Source organism: Erigeron canadensis, chromosome 6, assembly GCF_010389155.1.
Source record: "Erigeron canadensis isolate Cc75 chromosome 6, C_canadensis_v1, whole genome shotgun sequence".
NCBI classification, from domain to species: Eukaryota; Viridiplantae; Streptophyta; class Magnoliopsida; order Asterales; family Asteraceae; genus Erigeron; species Erigeron canadensis.
Window position 1 is genome coordinate 24,466,969 of NC_057766.1, and position 13,640 is coordinate 24,480,608.

The window sequence follows — 13,640 nt, forward strand, 5'->3', positions numbered from 1 at the left end:
AGATTACAACATTTGTAATGGCGATCACAAACTTTCTGTTACAACCCAACCAATTACAAACTATGCATTTGCCTGTACTTCGTTTTTCTTCAATAAAATGGTCATTTTCCGATGACAATAATAATACTACTATAAAAAGGAGCTCTTATCCGTACAAGATCATAACTTGTTCCCATTATCCAAGACTTAAATGCTGTATTATGAACTATAAGACCGAACCCGAAAAGGGTTTTGGTGGAAACAAAGACGGCGTGAAGAAAGTCGATACATTGACATCTATAGAGAATGTTATGGAAGCTTTACGAAAAACCATCTTCAGCGGGGCTTTCTTGGTTTTGTTGGTATTGTTATATGACCGTCGTCGTCCTCATCTTGCATTGGCTGCATCGGGTGGTAGAATTGGTGGGAGTTCATTTGATTCGTTTCGTTCTTCTCCTTCTTCTTCCTCTTCCTCTTCTTCATATTCTTCATCTCCTTCATATTCTTCATCTCCTTCTTCGTCTTCTTCATATTCTTCGTCTCCTTCATATTCTTCGTCTTCTTATTCTTATTCTTCGTCGACTTCCAATATCTGGGACAGCAGTCCGGAATCCTCTTTTTATAGTACTGAGACTAGCAGCCCAGTCTGCCAGAATCAAACTTCTATGTCGTCAAATGATATATTCCTTTTAATATTTTGTTTTGCCGCTATTTGTGTGGTTTACCACTTCTTAACTCGATCAGATGCTTATGTAGATATTCCAAAAGCAAGTGTTCTCAAGCTTCAGGTATTCTTTTTCTTTTTTCATTAAGTTTCTTTTACAAATTCCTTACAAGTTACACAAATGTTTCTTGGATTGACAACGTTTTGGTGATTCAAGGATCAAGAACCTTGTATTTTCGATTTCTGTTAGCAGGAGATAGTAGATACTATCAGTTATTAGCTTATTATTTATCAAGATGCATATTGTGACCCCATGTTAGGTTGTATATATTTCATATGCATTTTTACTATTTTCAAGATCGGATTGTTGGGGACGGCTAGAAAACTGCAACAGGATCTCAATCAGATCGCCGAGGCAGCTGATACATCAACCTCTCAGGGCTTAAGCTATGTATTACAAGGTAATGATGTCCGCGTCTATGATTAGTCATAAATAGCAATTATTATATGTTCATCAGCTGTTTATTAGTTTTATAAATATTTGCAGTTATTACGAGTCTTAAGCTCTTCTTTTGATGTTTGATCTGATTTTATTTTGGATGCAGAGGCAGCACTTGTTTTACTTCGACATCCTGATTATTGCGTTTCTGGTTATTCCTCGGTAAGTCCCTACGGTATTTTCTATTCTTGCTTCTGACTGATAATTCAGCACAATGTCAACCACTTATAAGACTAGACTTTTTAAACAGTTGAGACAAAATGTTGGATATCTGAATGTTCACTAAAGTAGTTTTTTTTTTTTGCATATTTAGTTGTCATGCGGTGAAATATACATTTCTAGACTGTAACTGACTAAAATTTTGATGAATTGAGGCGACTCCTTCAGTATCTTTTACTTTTTGGATCACTGGATCTCTCAAAATCTGATTTACTAATTTGTCGCAGGTGGATAAAAAGAGGGGTGTAGGGGCGACAGAAAAACGATTTAATCAAATTTCTATTGAAGAAAGGGGTAAATTTGATGAGGAGACTCTGGTCAATGTCAACAACATCCGAAAGAAAATCACAACAAGTCAGAAACCAAATGGCTTACGCAACGAGTATATCGTGGTTAGTGCTTTTGATATTACTGCCATTGACATGTTTCTTCCTCTTTTTATCTTGTGATTTTGTATTAATTCTCGAGGTGAATGTTCTTTCCGTTCTGTCTTATACATGATGCCTATTGCTTTTTGATTTTTCTTTAGAAGTGGCAAAATGGATGGGTTAGGCAGATTAGGTTATGGGTCAAGATGGATAAGTTATATTAAAGCCACAATGGACCAGACTGGTTTGCCCCAAAACATGTTTTGTGCAGTATTATTGGTAATAATAAGAATACCGATACAGGAGATTCCTTGGATTAAGGATACAGCTTGACCGACCTTCGAGCATTTAGACCCATCTGATCTATTTCCGATATATATGCTTAAGCCGTTAGTTAATATTTGTCTTGTTAGTTGACCTCTCTGCACATGAACACATGATTGCACTATATGTTCATAGTATTCTAAGTAGTATATTAACTTAAAGATAGGACTTGAGGCAACCACCTGCGAATTTTAGCTCTATGCGACCACACAGCAAATTTTGATTTTTTCCTTTGTTACATTCGAGTATTCTTTTCTCTTCAAATTTTTATGTGAATTTTTAAAATCTCCTGCCTGTTGATATAATTGTGATAAGGATCTTCACAGTGTCAAGTATTATTTTGTTTCATACCATCTTCAAGAATAGTAATATATAGCGTAACTATAATTAATGACTGGACAATGTCAGATAATTAGAGTGAATGTAGTCTTAATTATCATAGTGCATCAGTGGTATGTAACATATCTTAACTGAAATGAATACTTTTTTGGTTGAAGGTTACGATTATTGTGGCTGCCAGTGGCATACATGACCTGCCACACATCACAAACAGTGCACAATTGAAGAAAGCGTTGCAAAACCTGGCCTGTATCCCTTCAAACCAAATCATGGTGAGACTTATCTTTTCTAGCCCAAAAGTACATTGATTCTTCTATTTTTTTACTAACCGGTTAATCATTTTACAGGCAGCCGAGGTGTTATGGACTCCACAAAAGGAATATGATACCCTTTCCGAGCAAGAGTTGCTTGAAGATTATTCCCTGCTACGCCCTTTGTAGGTAGTCCGCTAGGATACTCTCTACATAATCCATAGGAATGAAGATATGCAGATACCGTAGAGTGTGTCGTTATGGTAGACGAAGAAATTAAAGCTTTTGTGGCATGAGTTGCATGCTTTTAGTACTTTGGGTTATCTATACTCATGGTTGTAAAAGTCGTCCGGTAGGCTGAGAAATTAGGATTGGTCGGATCGGGTGGGCGTCTCAGGAGACAAGTCGGACCAAATCAAACTAAAAATTGGTCAACGGACCGACATTGATAAAACTTGGTCGATTCGATCAAATATTGGCCGACTAGGTCAAGGATCGGTTGATTCAATTCAACTCTAGTTAACTTTCTTTTTTCTTTAATAAATTTTTAGTAAAATCCTAAACTAATTCAAGTTTATGTTTGCTTTTGAACTTTAGGGTATTATAGTTAACGTTTCAAAACAATTATGTTTAAGTTTTAATTTACCTACAATTGTCATAATTTATTATAGTTTATATAAAAAATCCAATACGATTTTTCCTCAATACAATCCTAATATATCATAAAAACTTACGTCGCCCTCTTTGATCGGATCTCGAGTTTTCAATTCTTGTCTATATTACGTTATAATGCATGACTTGTTTCACTGAAAATTAAGTTTCAACATTTTACCAAACTTTTATGCATAAACTACATTTATATAAAACTATATTTGAATTACGAAATATAAGCCATTAAAAAAAAAAAAGTAAATGGGTAGAAAATCTCTAGTCTCATGTATTATTTTGGTATTCAAAGCACACCCCTTATAAAACTCATGTCTGATTATTCATCATTTTCACACATGATCACAATAATATGTTTTCTTACTTACCTTTGACAAGATCTGAACTCACCAACTTTCATATCCACTCTTGTGATCACACAGCGACAATAACTTTTAATCTATAATCTATTGGTATGTCAAGTCATTTTGTTTTCAGCTGTATACAACTTTTTTTTTTTTTTATGTATGTTGTACAATTAGTTAAAACCACTTTCTCCTGCATAATCGTTTAGTAAAACTCTTGTAACGTATTTATAATTAATAAAACTAATGAACTTTATTAAATTGTTATAAAGTTAAAACTTTAAATCTAAAAAATGAAATAAAATAGAAAACTAAAGAATTAAAAACCAAACTTCTATAGAAGTTGTGGTGGCTTCAAGTGAAACACACTATTGAGCGTTTGTTTGGAAAATAATCCAAATTATACGCAATAAATCTATCAAACTGGTTGCCAAAAAACATATAATATATGCATTACTATTCTAGGTGAATGTAGCACAATGCAACATTTTCACAGTTGATTGTACATGTTAATACTATACTATTATATGAGTATGATACATTTATCAAAAATGTTGGTATAAATATATATTTTATTTTTTTTCAAAATTTTAAAAAGTATATGTTCAAGTTAGAACACCTTTAAAATGAGAACATGATGAGAATATTTAAAAACATCATTTTAATGCATTAAAAGTCCATAAAACTAAAATATGTATAACTAATTATCATTATTTAAGTGTTTAACAACACATTGGTCCGTCAACATCGAAAAAATCACGTTTTTTGTTGGATGCATCCATTTTGATGAATATGCATACAAGATACATGCACAAAACAAAATTGTGGTTTTTTCGATTTTGACAGATGCCATAAAAGGGAAACAAATCGAGGCATCGAGCCTAGATCTAGAATGCAATCAAACGATTCTTAGGTCCATCTATAGGCATCAACTCCTAGCTTGCAAGTGATATTTCTTATACCTGAAAAGATACTCAAAAACGTCAACACTAAGTTGGTGAGTTCGTAGGATCACATAACATGTTCATACGATCAAAAATTTACAACAACGAACATAAATGATCATATAACCTTGGGGTTGTAATCATTTGAAAAACTAAAATTTTCGTGAAAACTAGAAAACTGGCTAAAACACACTGTGATCTGAATTTAATATAATGTGTTTTTTGTGTTTTTAGAAAACACATTGTGTTAATTTCATATCACAGTGTGTTTGAATAATTTTCTGATTTTTACACGTTATCAAAAACACATTGTGATTTAAAACTTAACACAACGTGTTTTTAGATTACACAATAGAAACACATTGTGTTTTTAGAAAACACAATTAAAACACATTGTGTTAAATTAAAATCACAGTGTCTTTTGACCAGTATTCTAGTTTTCACCGAAAATATTAGTTTTCAAATGAATATTATATATTCTAGGTATACATATTCATTCCAAACTTAACATTACCACAATCAACTAAAAGTATTCTTGAACATTTTTTTTCAACACCAACAAAATACTCATCATAAATTCTGTCAAAAATGGCTATCACACATGTTTTGTTACAGTACAATTTTAATTCTAACATCCAACAATCGTTTCAAACAAAATGGTCTTGTGATGCCCATCTTACAAGGATCAATTACTCTCGTCGTTACTGCTTCCTATGCTCGAACGAGGATGAAATTATATGACGTTGCACGTAGAAAATGATAACGAGTTAATAAAAGTTGATACCGGGTGTGATTTACTAGAAGATTTTTGGAGATCAGTGGAGGATTTTTTTTACAAAATTTATAAACCCTTTAATAACCGGGGTCATGATTTCGTTAAGTTTGATATTTTATAATATAACATATATAATTAACTGTTTTCCGTAATCAACACAAAATCCCGTCCTTAGCTCAGCGGCAGAGCGTTTGGTTTGTAGCTCCATTGGTCGCTGGTTCGAATTCAGCAGGCGGGACCCTTATTTTTATCCTCCATACCAAATAAACAATTTTCTATCATTTAGGTTTTTCAAATTTAAAGATATCTTTAATAATTAATAGTAATAATAAGAATTTTAAAACTATCATATAATTGTCACGTAAAAAACTTTATATTATAAATTTTGTTATAATCTTTTTACACCAACAAAACTAATTTATAGAAACTAGGATATAACATTGACGTCTACATGTTGTGTCTAACTAAACTTAATTAACAAATGTCACAATATATTTTTTATATAAAAAAAATTAGAATACCGTACGGACCGTATTTTTATTAGTGGATAATATAATAACTATTACGGATTTTATAGAGAAACATGTGTCAAGCACATAGGATATTATGAAAAAAACAAATAAAAAATAATCACACTATAATCGGATGCAAAAACGTACAAAATAATTATTTCTTATGTTATGTGTATATGAGTATATTAATCAATTTAAACCCAACGGTATCATACAATCCATTAAAAGTGTAATGTTTTAAATTTTTTAACTTTTAGCTTTACCAACTTTGACTAAAAAAAATTCTTTATATTAAAATTATAGTTTATAAAAACTATCTGAACTAATTATGTTTTATAAGTGTTTTGACTGAGATAATTTTCAAACAACTTTTTAATAACAAAAAAAAAAATATTTAAGATTAAAGTTTAAAAATAAAGAATTTTAATATATAAAATAAAACGCTGTAAATCTTCTAATTTATCATCCATTTTGTACTACATTTTATCGGATGAAAAGATAATTTTATAAGTAAAGTTGATGTAATCTGGACCCTTAGATTAAAATCAAGGGTTAAGATTCAAAAATAATTTTTGAATCTTAACCCTCAATTTTAATCCAAGGGTCAAAATTTTCAACTTTACCTATAAAGTTCATTTCAACTTTAGAGGATCTCAATCCTATTTTATCTCTACACCTTTATATTGCACAAGGAAATGGAAAACAGCAACTATACCTTCCATTGCCTAGCTTTTTCGAGTTCAATTACTTCCTCCAATGGAGCATTTAATTATTGCTTTGTCCACATTATATATCATATATTATTCAAAATTCATTCATCAAAATGAATCTAAATAGTAACAATAACATTATAAAGTTGCATATTTATGTAGCAAGTGTAAAGAAAGTCAGAGAGTTATACCTGGAAATCGATGAGTTGCAGGACCCCAATACTTAAGCGTTGCTAAATGATAAGCGCGCTCTAACAGCTTTCTCTTCCATATCATAACCATCTAAAGAATATATACACAAATGAAAATTCATTTCTGTATGTGTTGGTACATACTGGTGGTGTTAGCCTGTTAGGGAGTGCATAGTTTTTAAAATGTTGAATTCTAAATAAAAAACCTTCAAATGCTTTAGAACAAATGTGCTTTTCCTATAAACAAAGTTAAAACCCTCATCATATACTGAATCCTTCGAGTGGCATTTTAGCTTTAAAACAACATGATAGGTTATACACACTCCAAAATACCCTCAAAACCTCTAAAAATTCAAATGTAAGCATGAAATATTGAAACTTACCTACATAAACTGAAACTAAGTGTTGAATCCATCAAACAAAAAACACACACAAAAATAAATAAATAAATAAAAAAACAGTGTGAATAGCCAGAATATAAAAGTAAATACAAATTAGTCATTGTGTTTTGTTTTCACAACTAACCTGGCCGGTCTTCCTTTCCTGCTTTGCCCTTCGTGCTTCATAAGTACCAGTCAATCCATACCTGATGAATGAAACGAATAAATATAATCATAATCATTTACATACCAAACTCTGCTCATGGTGAGATTGGATATAAACTTCATATAGCAAAATAAGAAAATGAAAAATAAAAATGAACTTTTTAACACCTCTCGACTAAAACGGTCTTTTTGACTATATGTATCTAAGATTTCCTATGAACAATTTATCTCGGTTAGTCGACTTTCTGTGACCCTCTTTTTTTAGAATTCATAACACCACAACTACTAAAAAACAGCCTTAGCAGTAGCAAGACCAGGAGCAGAGGAGCAATATGATTTGCTGAAGTAGTACAACATCCACACATGTGGTCGACTGTTCGAGAACGACCAAAACTCATTGGGAACACTTTAATGACAGAAAAACACTAAGGCATGATGATAGTTTCTCGAAATCAAGTTATATTATCATCTTCACCAAAACATAAGGCATCATAAAAAACTAGCCCAAATAATTGAAACGGTACGAAAAATGTCCAAAATTGTGAAATTCTAACCTTTCCACATGAGTGACATCAAAGGATTCCAATGGTTCAAGAGGAACCACCAACAAAAAGTAAAACTGTAAAAGGAGAGAACATCAATGGTTCGTATATGTGTGTTTTTGAAAAAAATGTTAATGTTAAAATTTCAAAAATCACAGTCGCATTAGAAAAATACATAATCATAAGATTATCACTAAACAATTAAATACAAATTAATAATTAAACAAAGATTGAGATTAAGTAATAAAGGGATGAAAAAGGTTTAAATTAATAATTAATAGTTAATAATTACCTCATAAAATAGTGTTCGAAGACCTACATAAATTGTGCCTGGAAGTAATATGAAAGAGATGAAATAGTAGTTGTTTACTTGTTTGGTGGTGAATGTATGAGAATAAAAGGGAGATATAACTGAGAATTAATTCTAGAACCATTTAATATATGACAATAGAGGGAGATATACAATGTGCAATATATGCAAAGGAAGCACTACAACTAGTGATCAACTAGATAACACATCTTCAGTCTTCACTAAAACATAAGGCATCATAAAAACTAGCCCAAATAATTGACATGTATACTTCCCTAGGCATCATAAAAACTAGCCCAAATACATGTTAACATGTATACTTCCCTAGTCAATAACAAAGCCAACTAAATACTGTTATAAACCAACTAAACTAATTGAAAATCAACTAAGCCACAACTGTAGCAGTTAAACTTTGAATTTATATATATATATATAAGGAAAAGGGAATATAAGGTTGTCCGACACCTAAGCTTAGGTGTGGAACACCTCACATACTAATACTTTATTATTTCTTGTTTAATGAATAAATGCTTGGGCCCTCATGATTTTTATGGTTTAAAAAAAAATATGTGAGTGTTCCACACCTAAGCTTAGATACCCGACAGCCATATATTACCATCCCCCATATATATATATATATATATATATATATAATGTATAAGGGAAAAGAATCTCACTATGTGAAGTGGATAATCAAGAATGCCAACATGCATACAATAATAAGGAAATCATTTGTATTCTCATTCTCATTGCTTTGTCCTTTGTCTTCTCGTTCTCATTGCTGATGTCCCTCTCTGAATTGTCTTTGCGATTTGAACTACAATTCATAAGTCAAATTAGAGCCTACTCGGGATGATCCTCAGTTTGGTGTTGATTACTAACAGAAATACTTTCTGCCTATAACAAGTTATATTGATAATGCCCTTCTCATCTTCCAGAAATTTTAGTGTAGCTCCTGCATGAAGCGTATGAAGATATAGTTGAAATATCAGTCATAAACTAATAACAAGGATTGAACATCGAGGTATAGTAGAAGCTTTTTTCGCTAGCAACAAAATTCTAATTATCTTAAACAACATTCACTGATTGCACCGAATTTATCTATAATCTTCTTCACAAATATATCGAATTTTACCACATGATTGAGTTTTCCAACCTCTTTTTACATTTCCAGGATTAAAAACTAATCGTACATAGACCAAGTTAATGGTCGTAATCAAACATAGATAGTAACTAATTAGGGGGGTTGAGCACAAAGAAACAAAAACTTTGATTTATCATGTCATTCCTATACAATTTAAGTGAGGAATTCATTTCCGGGCAACCTTAAGCATACAAATCAAGACATGGTTAAGTTTTTGGAAGTTTAGATTGTAATATGGTTTCCAACCATGTGTTTCACATGATGTTAATTAAGACAAGAGTAACAGTTAGGATGAAATTCACAAAAGGAAAGGGAATTCTAACCGTATGAATTCATGCCTTATGGATTGCTTCTCTGTTGTGTCTGCGGCCAAAACCCGTAAGAATTCCAACAACAGCCAAAAGCTTCTTTTTTCATTTGTGCCTTTAGATTGCATGTACAAGATGCTTTGAAACAAATCCTTCATGCCTAGCTTTGGCTAGCCCAATCTGAAGCATGAATAACGTTTTTTGATGTTCTCTATCAAAAAGCCAGAATTTACTTTAAAACTATTGTCCTAAATTTAGTCCAAAAGTAATTAAATGTGTTTGTCTTAATAACTCCCTTATTGTTTGTTCACAAAGCAGCAAAATCACCGGACATCATAAACTATTTGAGAAGACCCAACATTTTAACAGCCGATATCATACCCATATAAGATCTATCTAAACTCCTCGATGACCAACAAGGGCAATAAAAAAAAAAAACAAAAGTAAGTGGATACCTCTTGATCAAGAGCCTCGCATCCCAAACATCCACCAAAAAGCAGTCTAAAGAGTAGCCCAAACAATAGCTTGAACAGCAGCCCAAACATCATAAAAAATTGCCCAAAATGTGGCCTCAACAACACCAAACAGAACCATAAGGTGAGCATTCCGCAGTACTCATATCGGCTAAAGGCCACTTTTCAATCCAACCACCTGATATGCCTAATATTGAAAAGTTGTCACATTAACTTATAGTCCATGGCTTTCATTAGATAGCAAACACTATTTTGCTTAAATGTAAAAAAAGATCACATACCCAGTTCTTAAGTCAGTTAATTAAAACTTATTTTATCACTAAATATCTAATTCTTATGCATAAAATGAAAAAATAAAAAACTTTGCTTACAACCCATTTGATATAATATACACTGAGATTTAAGCAAAAAAGTATATAAAGAAAAAGTAACAAATTGATATGTAATTAAATATATAACACATATATACATATGCACACATAACTTACCAATCCATCTTCTTCTTAATAAATTTCAAATAATTTCAGATTATATGTTTTCCAGAAATAAGTTTTTTTTAAAAATATTTACAAAAAATAAATTATAATTGAACTAACCTCATCGGAACCACACACGACGATCGGTATAGAATCACACCCGGCACTGATATGCGAAGGCGCATATGGTGTGGTGGCGTGGATGGCGGTGGTGGTGGTGGATGGTGGTAATAGGGGCGGAGATGGTAAGAGTGGAGGTGCGTGATGGCGGAGCAGGGTAGAGAGATAAGTAATATAAGAAATATAATTTATTATTTTCCGAAAAACGACAAAAACCCGCCTTAGCTCAGTGGTCAGAGCGGTAGACTGTAGATCTATGCGTCGCTGGTTCGAATCCTGCAGGCGGGACTTTTTTTTTTTTTCCTCCATACCAAATAAACAATTTTCTATCATTTAGGTTTGTTACATTTAAAGATAATTTTAAGTGAAATTTCTATAAGTATCAAAGAATTGTCACGTAAAAAAACTTTATATCATAACTCTTTTTATAATCTTTTTACACCAACAAAACCAATTTATAGAAATCAGGGTATAACATTGCCATTTACATGTTACGTCTAACTAAACTTAGTTAATAAATGTCACAGTATATTTTTTCTAAAAAATTTAAAATATCATACGAACTGTATTTTTTTTTATGGTGAATTTAGAATAAACCAATTAATAAGGTGCATCATGATAATAACTATTACGGATTTTATAGATCAAAATTTGTCACTCGCATCTCTTCTTTCTTCCTACTAAAGGACGAGGACTCTTTTTCCAATTGCTTATGTGGTACTTAATTAACACATGTTCCGCTTTCCAAATTTCTTTTATTTACACACATATCCTCAAAAATTTCAATATTTATCTTTTACATACATTTTATATTTAAAATTCGATCCATTCTAGATGGTTAAATTATAATAATTTTACCTTGTGGAGTCCGTGTGTCAACACGGGGTTATATCTACTTATCTAGTAAGATAATACAAAAAAAGCTAATAAAAATTTATCACATTATAATTGTAGGCAAAATCGTACAAAGTAATTGTTTCTTATGTTCTACTTTATATGATTACTAGATTTTAGACCCGTATTCAATACTGGACACGAGGTTTACGATATTATTAATATTAGATCTTCATACATTTAATTCATGAAATCTTATCATTTTTAACATATACGGTTCTAAGTGTTATACTTTGCAAGTTGTAGTACAATAATTATAGGTTTTTTAAATGTTATACTTTGTAAGTTGTAGTACAATAATCACAGGTTCGAAACTGTTATTATTAGCTGAGATATATTGATGGAATCGTTTGCTGTAGTCATTACACAAGACACATGCTACAATAATTTTCATAGTAATGTAATGTTATTATGAAAGATAATTAAGAATTAAAATATAAACATACTTGTGATCATGTACATGATATTCAATTATATGTATATGGTCATGATGCGGGCCCATTAACGAATAGGTTTATTTTCAATCATTTGTCCTATGATAATTAGATAACAATTAGGATTGTTTTCATATTATTTAATAACAATTAGAACTTTTGATTTGAGTGACAATTCTAACTTAATAAAAATAAATATAAATACTTTTTGTAACTAATTTTAAAAAAACTACTCAAGTTGATGGTTAAAAATAAATATAAATTAAATATTCAAAGTTAAAAAGTGTAAATTATTGATGTAAAACAAAAAAGTGTAAATTAATGAGACTCTTTTTACAGATTAATATAAATACTAATATAATAATATATTTGGATAATGACTATTAGGATTTTTAATTTATAGTATGATGATATACCCCTCCGAAGCTCTACCTCCGTATGTGAATCTGCAACTTAAAAGATGCTTTCTGCCAGAATTACGGAGCTCACCTCTGCCAGAACGAAGCTCATCTCCGTCAGAACGGAGGTCACTTTAAGAAAACGGAGCTCATCCGTCAGAACGGAGCTCCACCAAATATGGAGGAAATCTCTTACTTTCTTCCTCCTAAAGCAAAGGTAAGTTTCCTTATCTTTTAATATTATAATATAATTAATTATAAGGCCTGTAAATCCCATAAACATGTCTACGATATCTTGCACCCAAATAATTAGGGTATCCCCTTAAAACCTTAACTTTCCCTTTAAGCTAGCTCCTCTTATAAATAGAGGTCCTCCCCAATAGTTGAGACATGTTCTCTTCACCTACAAAACACCTAAGGCGGTTGTCTTCTCTACGGAGTCGTCCACCGCCAACACAAACACCTCCGATCTTGGGGTGTTAAGCTTCACAAAGCTTTACACCGATACGGAATCGCCAACGAATCGGTCAAAGCCCCTTCCTTGTTCCGGATTGAAGGACCATGCGGTTCTTTGATCAAATATAGTAAATCTAAGTGATGACATAGGCGAGAGTCAATTTGATAAAATTGAGCGATTTGATTGATTAATAAGTCATTAGTTCAACTGTCTTATAGTATATATTAAGACTTGATTATTACCCGCGTAATACGCGGAGAACATATATAATTAATGACATGTTAAATTTTTATAATATCAATTAACCGTCAAACCGTCAAAACCGGACCAAGCCGAGGTACTTGGATTGGTTTGGTCAAATTGAGTTGTTAAAGTCTTGTCTGACATTTTAATATTTGAAAAACCGGTTCCTTGGTCCGGTTACGGTTTGAGCAAAACGTAAACCGTCAAAAACCGGACCGGACCAAAAGATATATATGTATATATATAATATATTTACTTCACATATTTATCAACTTTTACCAAAGATATTCTACTTACATATTTTAGTATTATGCGCAATATATTATCAGGTATTTTAGTTCAGATATATTATAAAAAAAAATTTTGGTAGATAATTATAAGATATTCTAACAAACATTTATTTATATTATATAAATATACTTTTTCTTTCATTATTTCCTATTTTTAGTTTATTCTTTAATTTTTTTGATCTTCATTACTCCACTATTTTCCACTCAAAGATCAAAATTAT

The 13,640-nt window shown here is 31.4% G+C and overlaps 2 protein-coding genes and 1 non-coding gene across 5 annotated transcripts; 2 read left to right on the top strand and 1 right to left on the bottom strand.

Annotated features, from left to right (window-relative positions):
- The first annotated feature begins 200 nt into the window (after nt 1-200).
- On the top strand, nt 201-2,832 carry LOC122604516. The gene is made up of 6 exons (XM_043777403.1): nt 201-767; nt 1,002-1,104; nt 1,249-1,304; nt 1,589-1,753; nt 2,551-2,664; nt 2,740-2,832. Exons 1-6 carry the CDS (start codon nt 201-203, stop codon nt 2,830-2,832), a joined length of 1,098 nt encoding a protein of 365 aa, XP_043633338.1.
- A 1,600-nt stretch (nt 2,833-4,432) lies between these two features.
- LOC122605697 lies at nt 4,433-10,831 on the bottom strand. Of its 3 annotated transcripts, XR_006324687.1 has the most exons (9): nt 10,704-10,831; nt 10,090-10,294; nt 9,650-9,814; nt 9,065-9,137; nt 8,860-8,999; nt 7,885-7,949; nt 7,311-7,371; nt 6,786-6,876; nt 4,433-4,615 (listed from the first exon to the last, which is right to left on the bottom strand). XR_006324687.1 is itself a non-coding variant. In XM_043778653.1 (8 exons), the coding sequence occupies exons 4-8, from the start codon at nt 8,893-8,895 to the stop codon at nt 4,563-4,565; spliced, it is 306 nt and encodes a 101-aa protein (XP_043634588.1). In that variant the 5' UTR covers nt 8,896-9,137; nt 9,650-9,814; nt 10,090-10,294; nt 10,704-10,831; the 3' UTR covers nt 4,433-4,562. The 3 variants fall into 3 exon arrangements, 1 of the variants encoding a protein (XP_043634588.1); XM_043778653.1 differs by having other exon boundaries at nt 8,860-9,137; XR_006324686.1 differs by lacking the exon at nt 7,885-7,949 and having other exon boundaries at nt 8,860-9,137.
- Nucleotides 10,832-10,918: 87 nt separating this feature from the next.
- Nucleotides 10,919-10,991, top strand: TRNAY-GUA. Its single transcript has one exon. It is a non-coding gene; the product is annotated as a tRNA-Tyr (tRNA).
- Nucleotides 10,992-13,640: the final 2,649 nt, after the last annotated feature.